At 49.4% G+C, this 25,289-nt stretch overlaps 2 protein-coding genes and 1 pseudogene across 2 annotated transcripts; 1 reads left to right on the top strand and 2 right to left on the bottom strand.

The window, feature by feature from the left end:
* Positions 1-11: 11 nt before the first annotated feature.
* RETSAT (retinol saturase) lies at positions 12-16,230 on the top strand. Its single transcript, XM_045827553.1, is given in 12 exon segments — positions 12-658; positions 5,865-6,047; positions 6,388-6,629; positions 7,136-7,337; positions 8,012-8,209; positions 9,922-10,031; positions 10,033-10,042; positions 13,587-13,725; positions 14,014-14,123; positions 14,201-14,367; positions 14,576-14,735; positions 14,992-16,230. Coding segments are annotated over 12 exon segments (1,830 nt in total). The 5' UTR covers positions 12-489; the 3' UTR covers positions 15,132-16,230.
* LOC123811443 lies at positions 1,227-1,697 on the bottom strand (annotated as a pseudogene).
* Positions 16,218-25,001, bottom strand: TGOLN2 (trans-golgi network protein 2). Its single transcript, XM_045827557.1, has 4 exons — positions 24,690-25,001; positions 23,549-24,459; positions 21,817-21,900; positions 16,218-20,514 (listed from the first exon to the last, which is right to left on the bottom strand). The coding sequence occupies exons 1-4, from the start codon at positions 24,733-24,735 to the stop codon at positions 20,509-20,511; spliced, it is 1,047 nt and encodes a 348-aa protein (XP_045683513.1). The 5' UTR covers positions 24,736-25,001; the 3' UTR covers positions 16,218-20,508.
* Positions 25,002-25,289: the final 288 nt, after the last annotated feature.

The raw sequence follows: 25,289 nt of genomic DNA on the forward strand, positions 1-25,289 counted from the left end.
ACTTGCCTCGGGTCTCTCAGCGAGTCCACAGCCGAGTGCGGACCCAGGTCTCCAGCCTTCCCGTCGGGTTCCTCTCTGAGTCCTGCAACTTTCAGCCTCGCCCTGCCCAAGGGCCATCATTTGCATCCCACATTTCCCCCTCCTTAAGGTCCCCGGGGCTCGCCCGAGACGTCCCAGTCGTTCAAGGAGCTTTACCACCGCGAACTTGCCCCTTCGCCAGGCTCCTGTCGCGCATGCGCACTGGTTTCCCCGGCGGCCCCTACTGCCGAAGCCCAGCGGGCCCGCGGAGACGCTGTTGTTGCCACGGAAGTACGGAGAGTTGGAAGGGTCAACCTGCTCTGGAGTTCGGGCATCTGGCCAAAAATTCCGGGATTGCAAAACGGGAAAAGCTGCCTCCGCCTCCCGGCAGGGCGGGACTAACAAACAGGGTGGAACCACCGCCACAAAGCTGGGCGCCATCAGCGTGATCCCAGTCTTCGGACAGGCGTCATGTGGCTTACACTGGTGCTGCTGGCCGTGCTGCTGCTGGCCGTCCTCCGCAAAGTTTACCTGGGGCTGTTCTCAAGCAGCTCCCCGAATCCTTTCTCCGAGGACGTCAAACGACCACCCGCGCCCCTGGTGACGGACAAGGAGTCCCGGAAGAAGGTCCTAAAACAAGGTCAGCGAAAGAAACTTTGGGGTCTGAAGCTCCGCTGCTTTGCAGTTTCTTTCTGGCCAGGCAAGCTGCTGCCTGATCCGGGCCTCAGTTTCTCAGAATGTAAAGCTCTGGGAGGGCTTGAGGCACGCGGAGGCGCCCGGGTTTAGTTCCGTCTTTGCTTGGGCAAGCTGGAGAACTGTGGACCTATGGACATGGGCACCGTCCTCTGTTTGCCAGGGTCTTCGCAGAGCCAAGCAAAGTCAAGTCCAGACCCTGTCATTCATCCATTCATTCATTTGTTTATTTTTCATTTGTGAGAATATTTTTTTGGATTTTATTTTTAGGATTTTATTTATTTATTTTTAGACTGAGGGGAAGAGAGAGAGAGAGGGGGAGAAAGGGAGGGAGAGAAACATTAATGTGTGTTTGCCTCTTGTGCACCCCCTACTGGGGACCTGTTCTACAACCCAGGCATGTGCCCTGACTGGGAATCGAACCGGCGAACCAAAACTCAGGTCACCTCTCAGTCCACTGAGCCACACCAGCCAGTGCCATTTGTGAGAATTTAATGAACTCCCAATGCATGGCTTCAAGCTACTAGCACACAGGCCCCACCAATACTCTTAATCTTCTCTTCAGCTCCTCTGCTGAAGAATTTGCCCTTCACAACGACAGGCTCCTTTGGGAGCTTTCCCTCCCCAGAACTTTGTATAGCCCCATGGCACCACATCAATGATGGGAGCAGCTCCAGTCTTGTTTTTGGCAGTGTTGACCCATGTCTGCTCGCTGACCAAGGTCCACAGTCTATCAAGCTTGACAGTGGGGCAGAAGCTCTGGTTCCTCTTTAAGTGGTCATGCCTCTTACCAACTTTCCCAAAGTGACCTGGGAAAGTTCAAAGTGATATGAAAGTTGTCGAAGTTGATCCTGTGATGATGCAAACTACCAGCATTACCTGGGCCTCCCAGGTGCTTTCTGTACTTGCCAATGTGGCAGATGGTGCCAGTGGTCATGGCTCATGTGACCCTGAAGTTTCTGGGTCTTCCTCAGTCTGGATGGCATGTTGGTAGCTGAGATACAAGAAGACTCAGGCCTTGTCATTTAATGTGACGGTGGCTATTACCCAGCTCAAGGGGTTCGCTGCTATTCAAGGATGAGACCTGGTTGTGTCGAAAGTTTTATTTTCAGCAAGTGAAGGACTCAGGGGACTCCTATCCAAAACCCTACCTCACTACTTCTTTTGGTTGTAGAGGCTCACACTGGCAGAGTCACCTCCTACTACATTTACAGGTCGCAGTGCCTCTCAACCCTCTAGCTTCGGGACTTCTAGAGAACATGGGCTGAAAAGGCCTTTGCAGGGCTTATCCTGCATGTTCCAGGCATGTGGAATTGTGAAAGGCAGAGGACAGGCCCAGGATGCCTTGTTTAATGGTTTGGTTCACATTCAGACCCACTCTGCTAAAAGAGGTTCAGTGTGGTGTGGCCTCCCTGCACCTGTCTCCCTTCCAGCACACGCCTGAGCAGTGCAGTGTTCTGTTCCTAAACATCCATGACTGCATCTGGCTGTGACAAAACACTGGGCTGCTCCACCTGCTGCTTCCACAGCAGAGCAACTGTCCTGGTCAGCTCATCCCATTGCCAGTCAGCAGACTCCCAAAGCCATAGGGGCCGGTGCCCTGGCTGAGTGGGGCCACTCCCCAAGAAGGAGACACAGCTTAGAAGCATCTAGTGGATACAGAGAGCAAACTCTCTCACCTCAACCTGTTCCACACCACAGCTTTGGAGGAGAGAGGAGGAGCTGCTCAGAAAAGAAGCTGAGGTCTCGAGAGTCTGCTTGATTGGGCTCTGACATGAGATAATGCATGAGTGCACCTTCCTGGAGTCAGTGATCTCATCCTTGCAGATGAGTGGACAGGGAATTAGTAGATTGATTTTTAAGACCACTGTAAAAGTTTACTTAAAAAAAATGCCCTGCCTGGTGTTGCTTGGTTGGGCACCACCCTGGAAACTGAAAGGTCGCAGGTTTGATTCCCTGTTAGGGCACACACCTGGGTTGTGGGTTCAGTCCCCAGTCAGGACACATGCAAGACGAAATCTATTGACGTTTCTCTCCCTGTCTTTCTCCCTCCCTTTCCCTCTCTCTCTAGAATCGATAAAAGAAAAAAAAAATTACATCTTACTAAAAAAGCAGTTCATTTCCCTGTGTCGTTTCCATGTGGCTAGGAAGCCCATCCCTGCTTTGTTTTGCAAGTCCAATAAAGCTGACTCAAATTACATTTTAAAAAATGTAGTTTTTCAATACTCCGATGGTACTTGGCCTGTTACCATACCTTTGGTAAAATTTCTGAAATCACATCTGCTTACAGAACATCTCTCTGTAGCAGTGAGACTCTTTGAAGAGATGTGGCATGTAATTTTTTCCCCCTTATCCTTCAGAGGAAGATCCCCAATGGGAGTCTTATTCAGATAGCTCATAGATAAAACCAGCAATTCTTCCCATGTGACCCCAAGCATATGTCTTTGCCTCGTTAGCCGTAGCCTAGCGGAGTCCCACAGTGAAACCCTTGCTGATCAGTCTTGCTTGTCCCAGATCACCTCCACTGGGAACCCTGAGCCTTCTCAGTGAAGGTGGTGTGGCCCGTCTGATGGGAACCTCGCTGCTGCTCAGGAAACTGCTGGGGTGCTATTCCCATTTCCCATCATGAGCACCACCCTAGCTGCAGGTGCTTCAGAAAGTGCACCCCCTGGATTAAAGGAAGCAAGGTTGGGGTTGCAGAGGGAGAGCGGCGCCTATGTGGTTCGTAAATGTTGAAACCCTAGGAGGCAAAGGCACAAAGAATGCCAGACAACCACACCAGAGATCATAATCCAAGGATGTCTTACATTGCCTGGCAGGCATTCCTCAGCCCCCAAGTGTTAGACGGAGGTTAGGCCCTGAATCCTGCCTTCCAGAGACAGTTCCTGCCCGACCAACCAGAAACCAAGTGCACGCCAGAACTGAAACTACCTTTCCGACAACCCTATACCCAAAACATGCATAGAAACACTGATTAAAGTGACCACAGGGACTGACCTACCCGCCTCCCTTCTGAAGTACTCCAGGAAACAGGGTTAGGTGGCCGCTCCTCCTCACTGCGGAGGCAGGCCAGACAGCAGTTCTGGGAGTCTCCCATAGAACAGATCCTCTGTCCAGTGGAGATGCCGGCCAGTAAGCCCTGGATGAGTTGCTGCTGCTGACTGCTGCACAGGGAGTCCTTTTAGGAGAGTTTCAGCTGGAATTGCCAAATTGGTTACTGAACTCAAGGGGTTCACCACTTGGGGTGCTCTATTCAAGGAGATGTGCTTGTCACAAGATATGTCTCCTTTAAACTACCTTGTGACAACTATGCCTCATTCTCCCCCCCAAAAAATATTTTTATTAATTTATTTTTAGAGAAAGGAGAAGGGAGGGAGAGAGAAAGAGGGAGAAAAACATCAATGTGTGGTTGCCTCTTGCTCGCCTCCTACTGGGAACCTGGCCTGTAACCCAGGCATGTGCCCTGTCTAGTGCCTGAGAATCAAACCAGGGACCTTTTGTCGGCTGCCACTCAATCCACTGAGCCACACCAGCCAGGGTACCATGTCTCATTCTTGAACAGAGCACCCCAAGTGTTGAACGCCTTGAGTTTGGTAACATGGCTAAATTAACAAGAAGTGAGAGACAAGACGAAACCTTTCCCTTATTTAGCTCTAGGACCTTAACTTTTTCACTAACCTTTCCATATGCACCCAGGGGTGTCGGGGAGCTGCATAGAAATCTCTTTCAACCTGTACAGGAAATTTCATTTTGCCCACTAAGTGATTCGACGGATTATGCCTGGACCCAGCTCATATGGTTGAACCCTGGTTTTGAAACTTTGGGAGAGGCTCAGAAACCACTCTCCCGTCAGAGTACCTTTGCTGTCAAGTTTAAAATATATTTTGGGGTTCCTCCTAAGTTTGAAAGAAAGATTTCTGCTGTTTTTTTAAATTGGATCCCCTGTTTGATCTCGAAGGTCCCTCTCACTGGACAATTTTAGACTTTTGTGTGTCACGTTTTGCCTCACAGTTGGGGACAACACTGTTCTAAGTGGAAGGACTATTAGTCTGAACTTCTGAGGGCAGAGTTTTAGCTTGGACTCTGTCACTAATTTACTGCGTCACCAGTAGCAAGTCATTCCACTTACCCGGGCTGGTCTAAAAACTGGATGACTAGTTTAACTCTTTCAGACCAAATCGTGATCTGTTAATGGGACTTGAAATCAAGTTAGTGGGTTGCAACTAGCATTTTCAAATGCAGTGAAATAGAAAATATCAGAGTGTACCATACATAGTTCTGGTAAGCATTGTATTATGAGCCTTTTGTTTCAGGTATTTATATTCTACACTTCCACATGCTCTGGGTTTTGAAATGAAATGTATTTGTAACAATAGGCCTTTCTAAAAAACATCTGAAAAGTTAAAAGTTTACCACATTCTCTTGCATCTTGAGAAGTTCTGAATCTCAATCTTGGGAAGTGATCTTTAAAGAACAGAGCTGGTGTTGGAAGTGCCCATACGGCACCCCCGCTGCCCAGGGTGTCCTGTTCAGGTGCTGCCCCTCAGCCCTGCCTCCAGACTTCCCCAGTGTCAGGGAGTGGTGCCGTGATTTCTCAGAGTAGCAGCCTCCGAACAGCTTGGTCCTGCCCGAGCCTCTGCATCTGGATCTTAAAGGACCATCAACATACGATCAGGCTGCCCCACTGAGCTTTCAGACCCCACATTTTCCAAAGATAACTGTATTGTGAATGGACAGTCCTGTGAGCCAGCAGCTTGCTCCGCCACACAGTGCTCCTGTCCCCCGACTCCTTGTTTTCTTCCTTCCCTCGTTCTCCGTGTCGGCACTCAGGGTTCTCAGCCTATAGCTTTCTGCTTTTATTCCTGTAATAGTTCACTGATATCTTTGAAAGTAGGAAAAGTCCCCGTGTACATAGCAACTTCGGTTAAATCTGTTCAGTTCAAACCAAATCACTTTGTTTAATCTGCCTGGCTGGTCCTGAGCATTTCCCAGGTAAAACATTTGTGATGTTTTCATAAGAAGCTCTGTGCAGAACTGCTCTAGACTTTTCTAGCATTGTATAAGCTAGAGAAGTCTTCTTTAGTTTCCATATCTTTGCTCTTCCACTGCCCCTGCCTGAAGAGCCTGCCCTCCATCTGTCCTCTCTGTTGCAGCTTTCTCAGTCAGCCACGTGCCAGAGAAGCTGGATGTGGTGGTCATTGGCAGTGGCTTTGGGGGTCTGGCTGCAGCTGCAATTCTGGCCAAAGCTGGCAAGCGAGTTCTGGTGCTGGAACAACATACCAAGGCAGGAGGCTGTTGTCACACCTTTGGAAAGGATGGCCTTGAATTTGACACAGGTAAGGTTTATGTGGAAAAGGGTTGGGAGCACAGCTCTGTCTTTAGGAGGCTTGGAGCAGCTGTTGTGGGATGGTGCAGGGCATTTCTGTTGTTCTGGAGGCCCTGTATTCTCTCTGGGCACCTCTTTCCTTGTCTGGTAGCATGCCCACTGGGAGCTGAAATGGGCAGGGAACCGGTGGTTTATGCCCTAACTCCTCCCCACAGCAAGGGCGGACACCTCCTCTGGGCGTGGATTCAGCCAGACACCACTACGTCTCTCACCTTGCTTCTCTGTCCACCTCTGCAGGGCTCAGTCCCCTCATCCTAAGATACCTTGTTTGTCTGTCCCCCCCAACACAGGAATCCATTACATCGGGAGGATGGAGGAAGGCAGCTTTGGCCGTTTTATTTTGGACCAGATCACTGAGGGGCAGTTGGACTGGGTTGCCTTGTCCTCTCCCTTTGACATCATGGTACTAGACGGGCCCAGTGGCCGAAAGGATTTCCCCATGTACAGTGGGGAGAAAGCCTACGTTCAGGGTCTCAAGGAGAAGTTTCCCCAGGAAGAAGCTGCCATTGACAAGTATATAAAGCTGGTTAAGGTAACATGGACATGTGAAGGATCCCCTTGTTTATTCCTGACAAGGCTGACCTTCTTCCTTGGTGGAGTGGCTGGTGGGCGAGGCAGGAGGGGAGGAACAGTCCTGCCTGTCCTGCTCTCGGTCCCCACCTGGGCCGGCCTCTGCGCCCCTGGAGCCTGGGCTTGGCAGCTGCCGCTGTCACTCTGGCCTCTGCGGAGTACCATGCTCTCTTCCCTGACCAGGATGGCTTTCATATGGTCCGATTATTACCCTTTTTTACTTCATCTGAGACCAGATTGGGGTTGTTCAAATAGAATTTGGGCAGGAAACTGAAAAGCAAAAGGCTCATCTGAGTGTAGAATTGGAAGAATTCAGAGTACAGATTCTTAAAAATCCAAATTGAGCCCGAGTTCAGGCAGGGGTGAGTGTTGCCAGGCCCTCTGCTGGTGCAGGCGATTGGAATGGTGGTTCTGTCCTGGCAGTTCTAGAAATGAGACCTGTGCCTCCCTCCTCATTTTCTTCCTCAGCTGGTAGCCAGAGGAGCCGTTCATGCTGTCTTGGTGAAGATCCTCCCATTGCCTGTGGCTCAGTTCCTCAACAAGTGTGGGCTGCTCACCCGTTTCTCTCCATTCCTTCGCGCATCCACCCAGAGCCTGGCTGAGGTCCTGCGGCAGCTGCCCGCCTCCCAGGAGCTCCAGGCAGTGCTCAGCTACATCTTCCCCACATATGGTAGGTGCTGGCCTTGGGCCTTGGGCAGCTCCTGGAGGAGGAGGTGTGCCCTTCTGGCTCTTAGTCTTGCGTCCTGAATGTGCATGGCTAACTGAAATGTGGTATAAACCCTTAGGGGTGAGGAGTCTTCCCCCCTACCTGCTTCACTCCCTGGTAAAAATTCCTGCATCCACACACTGGATGATTTTCCTTTTCAACCAGCACTGGCCTCCTTGGTCTCGGCAACATGGCAGTTTGCAGGGAAGACAGTCCCACTGTGGGGCCAGTCCCACTGGCCCCAAGATCTGTAAGGTACCCCATATTTGCATGGAAACTGGCCCTCCAGCTGCCCCAATCCATGGGGATCATTTGAACCCCGGGACTCATGCTGTGTGTTTTCTTTTTTCTTTAAGATTTTATTTATTCACCTTTAGAGAAAGGGGAAGGGAGGGAGAAAGAGAGGCAGAGAAACCCCAATGTGTGGCCGCCTCTCGTGCACCCCTACCAGGGACATGCCCGCAACCCAGGCACATGCCCCGACTGGGAACTGAACTGGTGACCCTCTGGTTTGTAGGCCTGTGCTCAATCCACTGAGTCATACCAGCCAGGGCATGTTTTCTGACAGGAATCACGCCCCTTTCTGAGTGGTGCTGCTGCCCACATTTGCCTCATCACTTCCCTCTTTCCTTCCGTAGGTGTGACCCCCAGCCACACCACCTTTGCCATGCATGCTCTGCTGGTTGACCACTACATTAAAGGGGCCTTTTACCCTCGAGGGGGTTCTAGTGAAATCGCCTTTCACACCATCCCTGTGATTCAGCGGGCCGGTGGCGCTGTCCTGACGAGGGCCTCTGTGCAGAGTGTGTTGCTGGACTCAGCCGGGAAAGCCTGTGGTGAGAGTCCTGCATTGCGCTTCCTGGGCCCTGGGCTGGGTGGGAGAGACCTGGGCTGCAGGGAAAAAGAAGCACTGAAGGCAGAAGGTGTAGCAGAACTGACTTCCTCACAGGGGTTAAAGGCTGGAACCTGTCCCAGAGCAGGGCTCCGCGAAAGCAGTTAGTCTGAAGGGACAGAGGACGCTGGGAGGGTAAAGGATTTCATGGTTTGCAGAGAACAGTACTTAATTACGTATTCAGTAGATAAGAATAGTTATCCAGTAATCTATGGTCTCATTGTGTGTAGGGACTGTGTCCTTTTAATCTTTGTCTATAGATTTTAGCACATAATAGTCACTCAGTAAATGCAGTGTTGTTGAGTGATTATGGAACGAATACATAATCTGGGCACTCCCTAGGGCAGTGTGGAGGCCAGCAGAATACCCTGCCCTCAACCTGTAAATGGCAGAGTGGGGCCTAGAATCTTGTGCTGGCTTGGGTCTTCGCTGTTATCTGCACAGAGGGTCAAAATCCCACTGTGGGAGAACTTTATGAAGGACTCTGGGAAATGGAGCAGGCCATCCATGACTTGTGGGTGCTTAAGAAGCATCAGGGAAGGGGACAGAGAGAGGCCTGAAGAAAATAGGGCTGGTATGACTGTGAATTTAGCAGAGGAACCTTTTAAGGGGGAGGTGGTGAGTCGGTGGCCCAGTGCACCAAAAAAATCAAGGGAGGAAAAGCCATTAGTGATCTCTGAGAACACATTTGTAGAAGAGAGTGGTAGAGAGAAGAGAGCCACCTCTTTCTTGCCGGTGGTGAGAAAGAGGTGGCTGTCGGCAGTGTGAGATTTTCTCTCATCTTCACGAATAAGTTCTCCTTCCAGCCAAAGGGGTCCATGAAGCAAGGTGGGTCTATCAGTTTAATTAAATTTGGTTTAGAATATATGTATTTGTATTTTTCATGTGCTAGGTGATAAAAGATGAAAATAAAAAGACAAGTCCTAATCTCTAACTCAGGAAGTTTCCAGTCTCATAGGGAAAATCACTGTGACCCAGTTTAAGTGCCGTACAGAAGTAATGTGCTAAAACTGCAGGTGAATGGGGATGCTAGGATGGGGGCACAGGGAGGGCCTTGGAGTGAAGGCAGAGGTGCTCAAGCCAGGCCATAAAGGGTCAGAAGAAGCTAGCCAGAGGTTGGGGGAGGTTATTCCAGGCAAGGGGAACAGAATGTGCAAAGGCACGGAGGTATGAAAGAGCTGAATATGTTAAGCACCTGAAAAAACTAGGTTGAACCATTAGAAACTGCTTTTTTTTTTTTTAATCATTGGAAACTGCTGTTTTTATAAGTAAAAAATGTTGACTATCAGCAGGTTGTACCTAATAGTTCAGGGAGCGACTAGGAGTGAGGTGGACATGCAGCAGGGCCCACGAGGTGGGAGGCTGATACAAGGAGTCGGAGTGAAGGGTGCTGGGTTTAGCTAAAGAAAAGGGAGCCCGTGCCGGGTGGGGAGAAAGCTAGGGACGGTGAGCACGGAGTAATGGGGGACACAGAGTGCTTGAGTATGTTCTGCTTATTTTACAGTTTTGCCTGGGGCATGCCCATCTGGCCCCGGGTAGGCTGGACGCTCAGGTCTGAGAAAATGAAGCGTAGTCTTGCAGAGACCTGTTTGGGACATGAGCCTTCCTCTCTCTCCTGGAGTGCATGGAACCTCAGTCAAGTTCTTGTGCCTGCAGGTGTCAGTGTGAAGAAGGGTCAAGAGCTGGTGAACATCTATTGCCCCATCGTGATCTCTGATGCAGGACTGTTCAATACCTACAAGTACTTATTGCCAGAGAACGCCCTGCTGCCTGCCAGGTAAGCCTAGGCTGCCTGGCTCTCTCCCAAGTTCCCAGCGTTGCCTGGCTGATGCTTTTCCCTGGGTGGTGGCTGCACTTTGACTGCCCTTTAGTAGAAAAGATGAACACGCTGATCTCTGACTTGCACCAGCAAGGCCTCTGTGTGGGGGTTGGGAACAACTTCTTTGTATCACATCACCCCGGAGAGCCTGTGGTCCTTACTTATCTTTGCATTCTTGGCATATTTGCTCCCTCCCCCTTGTAATCTCAACCACTCTGCCCACTCCTCTCCTCAGTTTCCATTCTGAGTTTCCCATTTCCAGTTTTTCTAGATCTCAGATCATCTCTCTAATGGTTAATGGTGGTGGGCAGAGTCCAAAAGGAACATTTCTTGGGTTTTCACTAAGTTTGTCATATAAATTCTGCTTCCTTCCCTAATTCCTCACTTATTTTGAGTGGGAAAGATTGGTCTGACATTACCAGTAAGGGAAGCTAAGGCTGCCGTGGAGGAAGAAGGCTTGGCATAATTGTTGGGTGCCTTATTTGGGAAGCAAGGGTATATTTTTCTGCCTCTTTCAGAGCCAGCTCCTCACTGGGGCTGTGGCTGCAACATACCCTTTTAGCTTCTGTTCCTTGAAACCTGGGCCCGAAATCTGGGTGCCAGGTAGAAAAAAACCTCAGTGTAGTCATCTCTTCTGAAAAGCCATGTGTGAAAAGAAGAGTCTGGCTTCGTGGAGGAGCAGGAACAGGTGGGCACAGTCACGATTGGCCCTGGGTGGGTCATTGCGTTTGACCTTTATAGCTACCTGGGAAGGAGCCGTCATCATCCTGATGTTTATGGCTGGGGAAACTGAGGCCATGTAGGGGAAAGAACTTCTCAAGGCCACCTAACCGCAGGTGGCAAAGCTGAGATGAGAATGCTCTTGGCCCCCTCTCGTCTGAGAAGCTTCCAGAGACAGGACCTCACTAAAAGGCGCAGGGAAGCCCGTCAGCATGTGAGGAACCAAGTGGCTCAGCCAAAGTTAGGTGAGAGGTAACTGTTTTGAAATGGACTTTAGGATATCGTGTCACTACAAGTTACTGGAGTGACCTGCGGGAAGGAGGCTGCTGGCCTGGAGGGGCCAGTGACCCAGGAGGGTACGAGAGGGGCGTAGCTAAAGGCCTCTGGCTGGGGCTGCAGGTGGAGACGGGAGCAGCTCGATGCGGTCGAGATGGAAGGGCACAGAGGAGCAGCCCAGAGAGCAGTGGCGGGGGCTCTCCACCCCCGAAATGGGGGTGGTGGCTACTGTTTGAGGAGCTGGAGAGGTGGTCAGCAGAGTGGGTTCAGCAGAAAAGTGAGGCCCTGGGTTCCTTGTGGGGGAGAGGGTGGGTGGCAGTTGTACTTGGCTCCAAGGTATATGTTCTACTGAAAACCAGCCTTCTCATTCCCTTGCCTTACTTGGCTGGGCCTCAGCCAGCATCTGCTGCCGGCGAAGGCCTCCTCCCTCAGACTGGGTGAGCTGAGTGGGCTGAGGTTGAGACTGCCGGTGCAGGGCAATGGGGTAGGGCTGGGTGGACTGACCACCAGATTTTGCCTTTGGTACATCCTCCCTCCCTCTCTCCCAGCATCTCTGATCCCTGACGCTGTCCTCTAAGAGGTCCTGGGGTCCCACCCAGGTCTGTCTTCTCTCCAGGTAGCCATGTTACCTTCCCAGCTTGCCTTTTCTCACTGTATAGTAGCTCTCATTGTGCATAGGTAGCTCAGCCCTGAAAACAGGCTAATGGTGCCAGCCTCCACCTGGCTGAAGGACCAATTGCCTCCTTGGTTGGGGAGCTGGATGCTGCCCCAGATAAATCCCAGTTTGAGAATATTTCAGGCAGTGACAGAGATGATGCTTAATTCAGAGATCCCAGTGGTGGGACTCCTTTGTTTCTAGCTGTTGGGGGTAGACGTTTTCATAGTTCTCTTCCTATGTCAGAGATGGGAACCAGGTATCTGCTGGCCTGTCGGACAGGTGGAGCCAGGTGGGGGTTGTGGGTGGAGGTGGGATGGTCAGGCAGAGGGAACCTTTGTGAATGAGCGTGCCTTTCTTAAACCTCGCTGCTGAGCCTTGGGGTGGTGACTGGGGGTGGTTCGGAGAGGACATTTTTGAGTGGGGAAGCCTGGTCTCATCACAGTAGTAAGGGAAGCAAAGACTGGTGTGGAGAAGAAAGGGTTGGTGTAACTGTGCCTTCTTCAGGACCCTAGGTTATATTTTTCTGCCAGGTATGTGGTTCCTGGACCTCTTTCTTCTAGCTGGGGAAAGGGCAAAGGGGCTGGGTAGAGGTAGTTGCTGTTCTAAGGGGCTTCAGAAAGCCTAGGGGCTTTCACTTCTGGGCCGCTGGTTCTCTCTGTGCCCACCCAACCCCACCGGAGAGGGAGTGCCAGAAGTGTGATTACCCCCGGACGCTGGGACCGGGCGGTAAGGTGCTCCTGTGGCCCCAGGGTGGTCCATTGCTCCTGACCGCAGCTGCGGAAGCCCACATTCCCCTTCCCCCATCACGGTGGGGCATCTTATGCCAATTGTCTTACTGTAATTATGATAGTCCTCCCTTTTGCTCTTAAAAGTGGCCTGTTTTCAGTAGATTCTATGGTTACGCCACCTGGAGCACTCAGTTCTTTGCAGCCTCTATGAGGCTGTCCAGCTTATTTCAGGAAAGTCTTTTTCAGTAGACAGGCAGCATGTCTGACTCCTTACAGCACCCCCAGGGCCTGCAGAGGGTTCAGCACATTTTGTCCTCGACAAATAGTTGCAAAATGAATTAAGCAGAGCTGCCAGTGTTACCCTTCAAGCAGGTGTTGGGGCTGGGGCTGGGAATGGGAATGGGGACAAAGGATAAGAATTGTAAGAGCAATTTCTGGAAAACCTGTCTGGGGTGATTTATTGAGAGGTGGGGAAGCCCAGCTGCTTCGGTCCTGGGGGACAGCAGATGGCCGTTGCCTCCCTCCATAGTGCTGTTCTCCCCTCCACCGCCGCTGAACCCTGAAATGCCACGTGCCAGGAATGTTGTTCGAATTTGTTCCTTTGTATTGCTTACTGTTTCGAAGCCTTGTATTGACTGCACTGCACATTATAAATTGTGTATATTCATTTATTAGATGGCTTGTATCAAAGTTCATACTGGAATTCAGGCTTACAACAAACTACTGTTCAATGTGTGGTCTCTATAGCGTGGAGCCCAGTCATCACTCCTAACTTCAGACATAAGGGGAAGGTAGGCGGCAGTTAGTCTGAGACTGTCCTGCAGGCACTGTGGGCTGGCTTAGGGAGGCTGTGCACCATTGGCTTCTAAGGTGCTAGAGCAGTGGGTGGTGGTGGAAGAGTCAGTCTGGCGCTATGTCCTTGAGAGGGAGGAGACAGGCCCTGCCAATTAATTGTTATTTCAACAGTTACAGTTGAAATAACATGATAAAAACAGCCCAAGCACTAGGCTGGCAACTGAGGCTAGGCTGCAGGTGCAGTGAGCGGCTGCAGCAGGCTGTCCGGGGCAGGTGGCCCTCTCGGGCCGCAGTGCGCACGGCCCTCACCAGCTGTCTTTGGCAGGTGTGAAGCAGCAGCTGGAGATGGTACGGCCAGGCTTGGGCATGGTGTCTGTCTTCATCTGCCTACGAGGCACCAAGAAGGACTTGGGGCTGCAGTCTACCAACTACTATGTTTATTTTGACACAGACATGGACAAAGCGTAAGGCTTGTGTGTGTGGGCGGGGGGGAGCGAGAGTGTCAGCATGGGCCCACAGCCCATGGACGCCCGCTTCCTCCCTGGACACTGGGGAGTCAGCAGCAGGAGATGGAATGGGAGGAAGTGGGCAAGAATTTACCCCAGGAAGGGCTTTTTCCACACCTAGGCCGTGCCTCAGCCTCGTCCCTGGGGGCAAAGGGGCGTCCCTGGTGATGAACTGTCCTTGGGGTGGTGCTGGTGGCAGTGAGGACCAAGGCCGTGGGCTGGCAGCCACACCCCTCTCACCCTCAGGATGGAGCGCTACCTCTCCATGCCCAGGGAAAAGGCGGCAGCACACATGCCTCTTCTCTTCATTGGTTCCCCGTCAGCTAAGGACCCGACTTGGGAGGACCGATTTCCAGGTGGGGCTTGAGGTCCCGGGGGAGAGGGTGGGGTAGGAAGGGGCCAGGCAGCAATAACCCTGGCTTTGCACCCCAAGACCGGTCCACGATGATTGTGCTGGTGCCCACCTCCTACGAGTGGTTTGAGGAGTGGTGGGAGGAGCCAAAAGGAAAGCGGAGCAGCGACTATGAGACCCTGAAAACCACCTTTGTTGAAGCCTCTCTGTCAGTTGTCATGAAGCTGTTCCCACAGCTGGAGGGAAAGGTAGGTAGACCATATGGTTGTGGGAACTCTTGGTGCCATTTCTCCCTTTTCTTCAGGGCAGGGAAGTGAAACCCTGAGATAACTGAGCTCCGGGGAAGGCAGGGAACCCGTGCAGGCTGTCAGCTCATTCAAGGAGAGCAGAAGAGGAAGACATGAGGATCTGACAAGGTCTCACTCCCACCCTGTGGCTGCCTTTTTTGTCTCTTAGGTGGACAGTGTGACTGGAGGATCACCGCTGACCAATCAGTTCTATCTGGCTGCTTTCCAGGGTGCCACTTACGGGGCTGACCACGACCTGAGCCGCCTGCATCCTCATGGAATAGTCTCCATCAGGGCCCAAAGCCCCATCCCCAACCTCTACCTGACAGGTACACTGACTGCCTCATCTTGTCAAGAGCTGAGACCCAAGGCCTCCCTATCATCCACAGTCCTCTGTCTGGATCTTTGGGCCCTTCTGCCCCCGCAGCATCCTACACCCGCCCTGGGCTGCCTCTGCAGGCCATGGATCCTGGGCCTGATCTGAAGCTGTCTCAGGGTGGCCCAGCACTGAGGGATGAACACGAGAGCCCTTACCCTCCCCCCTACTTGGGGGGCTGCTCATGGGTCTCTCCTCTTGTCTCCTAGGCCAGGATATCTTCACCTGTGGGTTGATGGGGGCCCTGCAAGGGGCCCTTCTGTGCAGTGGTGCCATCCTGAAGCGGAACTTGTACCTAGACCTCAAGAAGCTTGGTTCAAGGATCCAGGCACAAAAGAAGAACAATTAGTCCAGTCAGGGATGAGTCGGAGGAATTTGGCCAGTGCTGTGGCACGGCCGCTGACTTAGCTATAATGTCTTTCAGCATTCGTTTCTGCTTAGATAAAGCACTCTCATTTGTTTTTGATTTCTGAATGGAGATCCGACGCATAGGGCTAGCACAGATCACAGTTCTTCAAATGAAGCTCTTCTGGCTGGGGCAGGGATGATCTTTCACACCTTTTGTAACATGCCAGCCCTAATAAAAGGCCCCAGGAGCCTACTGATTTGGATAGCCTTAATATCTCATTAAGCAGTGCTCAGCACCCCACACCCATCCCTCCTAACTCAGCAATTAAACTGAATATTCTCTGGTCAGGGGGCTAGAACCCCTGAAAATGCTAGACCAGCCGTCTCGAGGCTTTTCCTCATCCACTTGCAGTCTGTGCCGCAGTCTACACTGGTAAAGAAAAAGGTGCCTAGTGAGGTTTTGGTCAAAGTTTCATGGGTTCAGAGGACTCCAGATCCTATTTTTGGTGGGTTCCAGTGGCTCTTTCAGAGGGTGACCTGTGATAGGTTCAATGTGGTAGTGGGGGCTGGAGGTAATGACAAGATGTATTACTTAGCAAGGTATGTGTTACAAGATAATATCCAATTCGTATGCAGCCAAGGCCCTAAGTTTGTTGTCCTTGTAATTAGGGTGACCCTGGGTTCTCAATGTGCCAGCACCAAGACACACCCTCATGGAGCCTCAAGCCTTATCTTCCAAAGATAGAGAGCAAAGGGTGATACTAGTAGGGCAGAGGACTGGAAGGGTGACTTCACGGGGCTGAAGCAGGCTGTAAGAGCATTCCAGGCCAACAGTACAGCAGAGGCAAGTTCCAAGAGGTAACTGAATGAATAATGAAGAATGACTAAGGGCCCAGCTAGCTGCCTCCTAGACCTAGAACGGGCTGCCTGGTGCAGAGGACAAGTGGGGTTGGAAATCGGTCACCAGCACAGCAGGGAAAGCTACAGGATGTATATATACAAAGCCCAGAATGGCATTTCCAGTTTATTGGACGTTGGATGAGAAGGTGAATGAAGACTAAAGGGTAAAAATAAAATGATCCATGGCTTTAGTATCTGAAGTTTATTTCAGTTTCTGTGCAATAATACAAAATTACATCAAGTAGCATTCATAGAAGCTCAGTAAAACATTAGGTACTGAAAAATACTCATTAGACCAAACAAGCTTTAAAAAATTACAGTTAAATTACAAAAGCTGAAAATATAAAACACTGCAAAACAGTGGCAATCTACTAATTAGGTAAACAAAAAAGCAGGGAAACAATGTCAACAATCATTTAACATGGTAGCTTTCTGAATTAAAGGAATATCTATCATATCTTATATATATATATATATCAGTGCGGAGAGGCTGGCTTTGTTGGCAGCTTGAAACTATACAGCTCAGAGTCAACCCTTTCACAGAGGAGTTTCTAACTTAAGAATCAGTCTTTGCTCTGGATATACAGTTCAATTAAACCTGAAAATCTCTTCCCAGGATCCTTAAGCAAGGTCATACTAAACAATTCCCTAGCAAGAGTTTTCAGAAAACAGCTAGCAGAGCTACCAGGTCTGGTATATAACACTCCTCCCTGTCCAAACGGTTCAGCATGTGCAAAGACTCAGCATGTGCAAAGCGCGCGTCCTTCCACACACATGCGGCATTGTGTACCAACTCACCCTGTACAAACAAGAGGCAGGCTTCCTTTTATGTTTTCTCTGATTTAATCAACATGAATTGGAGAACAAAATGAGAATCACCATCAGGGTAATTTTAGAGGTTTATAATTCTACTACCAAATATTTCATTGCAAGCCATGATGGGAAAAGAAATGTGAAAGTGTATAAAAAAACTAATTGGTCTTTCCAACTTGTCTTAGCCTTCTGATGTGACAGGTATTCTGCTCCTGGAGAGTCCAGGAATGGAGTCTGCACAATTCTACTCAGTAATCCTGCAGAGGAACAAGTTCCTCCAGTCCCATCCATGACTGGAGCTTAGATTAGATTCCTCCTGACAGAAACCACCCTTCAACCAAAAGCTGGGGGCAGGAAGGGAAGCCTAAAACTGTCTAGAGAGGGGTCCCTCTCTTGGACTCCCGTACGCACCCCCCACTCCGCGGGCTTAAAGAGATACCTCAGCCAGCTCACCCTCATCCACACACAATCTCTAGAAAAACATGCTTCAAAAAACAAAAACTACCCAGAAAACAAGTTTTCCTTTGGTGTGAGAGATTTACTTCAGTGCAATTTCTAAATGAAACTTAAATTCTATTGTACTCTTTCACCATAAGAAATACTTCTCAGAGGCTCAAAAAGTGGAGTGTGCAGATTCCACAGCAAAACCAACCCTCGGTTCCTGAAACAACCTTCCTTTCTGCTCCTCACTGAGCAAAGTCCATCAGTCAAGGACAGCAACCAATAACCAGAAAGAGCCGGGTGAGACCTCAGTTAAGTCACATCCAGAGGTCCCGAGCAGAGAAAACATTTCCTTTGGGAGGAGAAGAAACTGAACTGAAGTACCTGAGAGACGTCACCATGCTAGGCCAAAGTGCAGACGGTGCCCAGGACACTCAGGTAGCTTGGTTTTCTTGGGGAGACTGGAGACATCAAATACTGACTGCCCTGTTTTGCTGAAGTTTCAAAATTTGTGACTGACATAATATTAAGAGCTGTTACAGGAGAATAAGAAGAGCCAATCCCAAGGTTGGGGAAGTTAGGGAGGTGCATGGGAAAAGCTGAGCTGGGCCCCAAGGAAAACAAAGTCTGGGGAGGTAAGAGGAAAAAAAGAGAAGGGAGGGCAACCTAACCACAGAATAACTGTGGGAAACCAGGGAATGCAAGAACAAAAAGCATGCAGGCCTGGACAGACACCCAACACAAGGGGCCTTTGGCCTGGCCAGAATGCAGAGAAAGACGGGCAAACGAGTGCCCGTGTGCAGAGTCCTGAATCCTGCAGAGCCTATAACCTCGGGTCTCTAAGCCATGAGGGACACAAACAGAAGCTTCAGATCCAGGCAAGTATTTCAGAAAGATCAACCTGGCCTCTTTATGTTCGTAAGAAAAGATGGACAGGAGAACCAATTAAGGTAGCTCCTGAAAAAAAAAAAATCCAGGAAAGAGGTGAAATGGGTATGGGACAAGGAAGCAGGGAAAATGGAAAGATTGTAGCTAGAATTTTTTTTTAAATGGATAAGATTTTTGTGAAGTGATAAAAATGGTAATAGTCTGTAGTTTGGAGTTGAGAGGATAAAAGAATCGGGCAGTTGAGGGAGGCAGTTGAATGGGTAGAAGGGAATTCCGTTTCAGTGACGACAGGACAACCATGCTGGAATATCCAGCACATGACAGGACTGGTTCCTCTGGGAACTAGGCAAGGACAAAGATTCTGTAGCCACTCAGAGGATGGAGAATGAATGAATTTCTGAGAAGACAAAGGAATACAGAGAACTGCCTTTGAGGGGCTTTCTCCCATCAGCACAGGGTGAGGCCAAGGAGCTCATGACATAAGGGCAGTATGTCAGAGCAACCACAAGAGGGTAATTTGTTTGGATGGTCAATAGTGTCCAATTCTGTCAAGGTCAAGACTAAGTTTTGACAATATGTCTGGATCTGAACCTAGAGAAAAACAGTAGAAAGGCAGGGACCAAAGTGAGTTTGTAAAAATTATGAAGAGAATAAATGGCAAAGTAAGGGAAGCACTACTTCCTAGAGAAGTCGAACAGCAGACTGAATAAGATGGATGGTTGCAGGGGGTGGGGCAGAGGGTGTCTGTGCGTGCATGAAGGTCGGAGGAAAAGTGCTAGAGAGGGAGGAATAGAAAACATTGGCGAGGAGGAGGAAAGGCAGGGACGGACAGAACAGGGAATAAAATAACCATGGTCTTAAGGAGTGCTAGGGGAGCCTGCTAGAAGATTCCTCTGACTGCAAGAAAGGTTTCCAACATAAGACTGGGGCATAAGTAGAGCACTCACTCATCCTCGATCTCCACCTGCACTGGGTGAAAAGCTCAACTCACAGCCAGGAACTGTTTTAAGCGAGGTGGAAGCTAACGTGACAAACACGATGGTCCCTTCCGTAGACTGTCTTCGGCAGCACAGAATTCCCCTCACTTCCCACATTCTGTTTCCTGAGGTTGTTTTCGGTTTTTCCTCTGCAGTAACAACTTTTTTCCCAGCTCTCTGTAATAGGGTAGCACAGCTAGAGGAGATTTACATAAGACTCTGAACAGCTTGATCCAAGACACTACCCTCAGTGATCCTGGGGGAACTCTAAATTTCTTAAATTTTCATAACTCCCCCCATGGGACAGAATTTTAACTACCCTTAGCATTCTGTATCAGTTGGGAAGACCATTAATTAGATTAAGGTAAAAGAAAGAGTACAGTTAGTTCCTAAATATGTCTATTTTCTTTTAGGCAAGACAGGCAAAATAGTGTTTGTGGGGAACCTATTTCATAAAAGACCTCTGAAAACAATGCAGACCAAAACCCAAACCAAAACCCTTCTGCATGTGCTCTTGTACAAAGCATGAACTTACCCTATTCTAAAAGTTTCCTGCTATGATTGTAAGAAAGAAGGGTGTTTCAATAATCGTAAGTATATTTTAAAAATCTGCGACGAGAACAGTGGCTGTACAGCTTTAGCTTTACTCCCAGAACTTGGGGAAGTTCAGTTTTATGTTCAGTACAACCAAATGGAAGCTGATTCACTTTGTCCTAAGTCATATGACAATATCATAAACATGTGAAGAACTTAAACTAGACAGGTTGAACTTGCGGGTAGCAGGCAGTAAAACGCTTTTTTAAAGCTGTTTTGGTTTGCTGCTGAAGCCTTTGAAAAAAATTGTGTTCAATGTAGCCCTTTGCCCGGCAACATTCACATTATTTATCTTTCAGGGCACATCCCCCCTCAAAATAAGAGGCCCAGGTAGAAAAGTACCTCAGCCTCCTGAGTTTTCTCCTAGGCCTGCAAACATAAATAGTGGCCAGTGCAATGCTATTTTCAAGGGATAACTTTACTGCAGAGCCAAGGCCCCAGGGAGGACAGTCGGCAGTATTAGCCTGCCTGGGGCTGGGATCTCCCTTTGGTCAAAGCTGGGTTCCCACACGCTCACTCCCACTCCCACTCAGGGGGGCAAAGGTGGAAGGCGCCAGCGCAGATAATGGGAGCACGGGAGGACAAGGTCACCAAAGTGCAGGTGCAAAACCCAAAGCAATGCCCCAACCCAAACCCCCGCCTCTGCCAGCCTGGATTGCCACCAAACTCTCGGGGGTGTCCCTTAGTTCACAGTACTTTGCTCTTCATTTCTCTTGATTTAGAAACAAATCAGCAGGGAGGACGAGGTTCTCGAAAACAGAAAAATCACATCTGAAACGAAAATAACACAATGCACTGATAACGTTCTTCTTCTTCCAGAGGAATATACCTTACTGCCATGATTTTTTAGGGGGAAAAAGATTTTAAAGGAGTTGAAGCTCAAAAAGAAAACCCAGAATTAAGACCCTCCACCATAAAAACAGCCATTGATAAAATAAAAACACCTAAAATTATTTTACAAGTAGGTTTGATAAAAATATATACTAAATATACATAAATAAAACATACACTAGAAAATATACATTTGGTGGAGGAAATTTGAGAATCTTGGCTGCTGCTTTGTACCATTCTATGTTGTTTTGAATTGTTTATATGTGCCTTTTTTAAAATCAGAAAAAATGTATAAATCAAGGGGGGTGACAATCCTTAAAGGCAACTATCTGGAAAGGTACTTGGCCAGGGCTACACGATGAAGGTGACCTACTGGGCCAGTCAGCTACTGAGCCAAGTAGCTTATTCTACAGCTGGTACAAGCTGTATGTGTGAACTGTGTTCCCTGTAGGAAGTCTGGGAACAACTTGCAGTTGGGCCACCAACAACTCTTCACCAATGCCCTTGTTGTTGCTACAGAGAAGGGGAACAGAAAGGTGCCTGCCAGCAGTGAGGCAGTGGGAGTACACTGTGCTTCGACAACTGCCTTTGAGGAGAACCTTCCTCGGCTCCCGCTGCTGAAGGGTGGAAGGAGGTCTTTGCTTTCTGGCAGGGGCATGGGTTGGCTGCACTCAGGAAATCTAGTCAACAGCGCTTAGCAGGGCTGGTCTGGAAAGCTGGAGGCCTATGTTTCTGGATTCCTTTATTTTCAGGGAGTGTAGTCTAGTGCTTTGCTCCCTAATGTGTGGTACCAGCAGCATTTACGCCATCTGGGAACCTCCTGGAAATGCAGGAGCATGGGCTCTACCCCACAGATAGTGCATCAGGCTGCTTTCTATCACAATGCTTAAGAAAATTTGTGAAGTGCTGACAGGACGAAAAATACAGGATGGGAGCCCAGGGAGTTGCCATCAGGCCTTGATTTTGCCACATATTTAAGGTGAGAATTTAAGGGGGAAAAATGATTTCTGGACCTGAGTTTCCTCCTCTGTCAAAGGAGGGACCTGTTGTGAAGTAATTAAAGGTCTTTTAGCTCTAACCCTATAGACACGCACATTTGATGTCTCTACTTTGTGGTCTGAAAAGGGCAGGGGCAAGGGTACCAGCACCCCCAGAACCAGTTGCTGTTTCTGTGCCAAATGCAAGCCCACTGCTGGGCCCGGCTGCAGAGCCTTCCCATGGACCTGGGTCTTCCTTCCTTACCTTCTGATCCAAACGCTGATAGTCACTGGCCTTTGGCCGCCGAGTAAGTTTGGATTTTTTTCCTTCCAGGACAAAAGCAATAATCTGGGGAAAGAAAAAAAAGAGTATCATTAACAAGTGATTCTATAATGACATATTTCAGTCTCTGAAATCAGAGGTACTCACCTGGTAGTGTATTTGTTAATAACCCTGACAGTAAAAAGAGCAGTACACCCATAAAGAAGCCTGTTTAAATTATAACAATTTTAAGGAGGACAGGGCTTAGTTCTATTAGAATCTGCTTTAGTATACTGCTAAATAGAAAAGAACAGAGGGAGGAAGGCTGTTCTGTGCTCTAGCTTGTGGGAATCTGTTGATTTACTCAAGAGTATTCAATCAAAGATCTGCCACCTCTTCCTTGGAGAGCACCAAGATAAGACATTTTTTTCCTTTTGCAAAATCATAAGCAGCCCTGACTGGCATGGCTTAGTTGGCAGAGCATCATCCCACAAAGTAAAAGGTTGCTAGTTTGATTCCCGGTCAGGGCACAGGCCTGGGTTGAGGGTCTGGTGTCCTACTGGGGCATGTGTGAGAGGCAACCCACCAATGTTTCTCTGATGTTTCTCTCCACCTCTTTCTCCCACCCTTCTCCTTTAAAAATGAAATCTTTCAAAAAAATCATAAGCAATTCTTTTTCTTTTCTGCTAATGCACACTTTCAGCCCACACTTTGCCTCATCTTAACCATACCACTCTCATTGTATGCCTAAGGTCACTCTCCATGATGCTGGATGTAGAACAAAGAGTGCACCATTTTAACTAAATGTCTTCCCTCATTCCTTATAGCCATAGGCCTTATGGCTGTCATGATTGAGCTCTCCAGTTTTGACCAGGCTACAGAAACTATGTACTTAATTCTTAAGAGCTTAATAAAGAATGCAATCATTTTGTCACTGGAGTGATTGCTAAGTGACACAGATATTAGCGCACACCAAACCCTGATAAACAAGTAAAAGATGAGCCCTGGCTGGTGTGGCTCAGTGGCCGAACACTGGCCTGTGAACCAAAGGTTTGCTGGTTTGATTCCCAACCAGGGCACAGGCCTGGGTTGCAGGCCAGGTCCCCAGGAAGGGGTGTGCAAGAGGCAACCACAAATTGATATTTCTCTCCCTCTTTTTCTTCCTCCCTTCATCTCTAAAAATAAACCAATAAAATACTTAAAAAATAAGAAGTAAAAGATGCGTATATCCATACACTTTCTGGTCTTTCTTCTAATCAGAAATTCAAATGACTGTAGAAGATAACCCCTGGGCTCTCTGCTGTGGAAGTCAAAAACAGTGTAACTTCCTTCTGCCACTGCAGGTGGAAGACTGAAAACTCAGAAATGGTGCACTGTTTTGAGAGTGGAAACAGGAAAATAAATGCTCTAGTTACAAATTGTCAGTTACTCAGGTCCTCTGAGGCTGTGAAGGATCTAAGTTCAAGATTATAGGAGGAGACCCCAATTCAGGTCAAACTGGTAGTAATGTCCTCACTTAGCACCTAATGCGGCAGCAGAGGACATTCAGAGGAAACAGACATGAAAATAATTTATAAAACAAGAGTAGAGCCTAGCAGGATCTGAAAACAAAACAAAACTGAAATGTCTTGAAATCCCCAGTGCTCACAGGCAGATAAATGATGAATACTAGCGCATACTCCAAGCTTTCAGGGGAGAGGATATCCCATTCCTCTTAAGGTGACTGTTGACTTACCTTCCGCTTGTTGTGATAGGCAATATAGAGGACAGCGACAAGAATGGCTGCTGTCACCAAATAAGCAAAGAAGTGGCTGCTCTCTGCACTGGCACTTCCAAGATTGTCCTTATAAAGGTCATCCTTCTTCCTATTTGTGGAATCCAAAAGTGTCCCTTCATGGTTCTCTCCAGAGGCAGGGCCAATTTCTTTCTCTCCTTTGGGTGGAGAACCCCCTCCAGGCTCAGAACTATCTTTTGTGGGCTGGTGCTCCTGATCCGACTTGTCAGAAGCGTCTTTTGTGGGCTGGTGCTCTTTCTCCGACTTGTCAGAAGTGTCTTTCGTGGGCTTGTGCTCCTGATTAGACTTGTCAGAAGTATTTTTTGGGGGATGGTGCTCTTTCTCTGACTTGTCAGAAGTGTCTTTCGTGTCCTGCTGCTCCTGATCCGATTTGTCAGAAGGGTCCTTCGTGGGCTTGTGCTCCTGATCCGACTTGTCAGAAGGGTCCTTCGTGGGCTTGTGCTCTGTCTCTGACTTGTCAGAAGTGTCTTCCCGGGGCTGGTGGTGCTCCTGATCCGACTTGTCAGAAGGGTCCTTCGTGGGCTTGTGCTCCTGATCCGACTTGTCAGAAGGGTCCTTCGTGGGCTTGTGCTCCTGATCAGACTTGTCAGAAGTATTTTTCTTGGGCTGGGGCTCTTTCTCTGACTTGTCAGAACTGTCCCTGGTGGACAGGTGTGGTGTGGTCATCTCAACATTGTCGTTTTCCTTAGGCAGCTCTGCGGGAGAGGGAGAGGGAGAGGGAGCGGGTTTCTCCTTCTTAGACTGATAACTCGGGTAGGGCTGGCTGGGGACACTTTCTGCAGTCTTTCCCTTCTCCCGATTGAGAAGCAGTTTTTCATCGGTTGATGGACGAGAAATGGGCAGCGCGGCTCCTGAAAAAGAGAAACCAGTTGGCCCTGAAGCAAAGCAGGTCGGGAAAAAGGAATCCTCAGAGCTAGAAGGGACTGGGGCAACTGGCAAACGTTGGTGGTGAAGGTGAAGGCGAGGGGAAGGATGGGTCGGGCAGAGAAGAAGCAAGCACAGATGGAGACCAGGCATGATGAGGGTGATGTGTCCCGGGCGAGAGTGGGACTTCTTTTTTGGGGGGGGGGGGGTGTCTTACCCGCCGCTGTGACGCTCAGTACGACCAACACAACCAGGAACCGCATCCTGCAGCCTGCGCTTCCCTGCTCTGCTTGCTCTCGCGAGATCGCGCAAGGATTGGGTACTCACGGCCCCGCCCCTTCCTGCGCCTGTCTTCCACAGCACCTCCCGGATGAGGGAAGGGGTTATGGGAGAGGTGGGGTGGTGTGTAGTTCCACTGTTTTTTTTCCAGCTGTGGCAGAGGTTCTCAGTGCGGGCGTCTTACGGTCTCTTGTGGAGGGTCCATTCACCCGATTCTGATTTCCTTGCTTAGTAGCACCCGCAACAGACCGCCAATCCCCGTTTCCTTTTTTCCCACCCTGCTTCCGGTCCCCCGGCCAGTGGACGGTCCCACGGGAGTGACGTCGCAGGGGGCCGGTGCCTCTTCGCCCCATCCTCTGCCAGCGTTTCCCGTGTTTCTCCCTTTCTCGTGGTTCTTTCCTCCGCAGCACACACATATGCTGTGTTCCGCTCTCTCCCACGCAACAGACTCTATTTGGTCACCTTTGTAGCGGGAGCCTTCGCATCGCGGCTCCCCTCTCTCCCAACTCCAGCAAACTGCCCTCGAAGTTGCCAAAGG

This window comes from Phyllostomus hastatus, unplaced genomic scaffold (assembly GCF_019186645.2).
Source record: "Phyllostomus hastatus isolate PE091 unplaced genomic scaffold, TTU_PhHast_1.1 phas_scaffold_78, whole genome shotgun sequence".
Lineage (NCBI taxonomy): Eukaryota > Metazoa > Chordata > Mammalia > Chiroptera > Phyllostomidae > Phyllostomus > Phyllostomus hastatus.

Coding starts and splice junctions, on each gene's coding strand:
- TGOLN2 (XM_045827557.1), bottom strand. CDS start 24,735: ATGCGGTTCCTGGTTGTGTTGGTCGTACTGAGCGTCACAGCGGCGG. Junction 24,460..24,689: donor ACTGAGCGTCACAGCGGCGG/GTAAGACACCCC, acceptor TCTCTTTTTCAG/GAGCCGCGCTGCCCATTTCT. Junction 21,901..23,548: donor CCTATCACAACAAGCGGAAG/GTAAGTCAACAG, acceptor TTCTTTCCCCAG/ATTATTGCTTTTGTCCTGGA.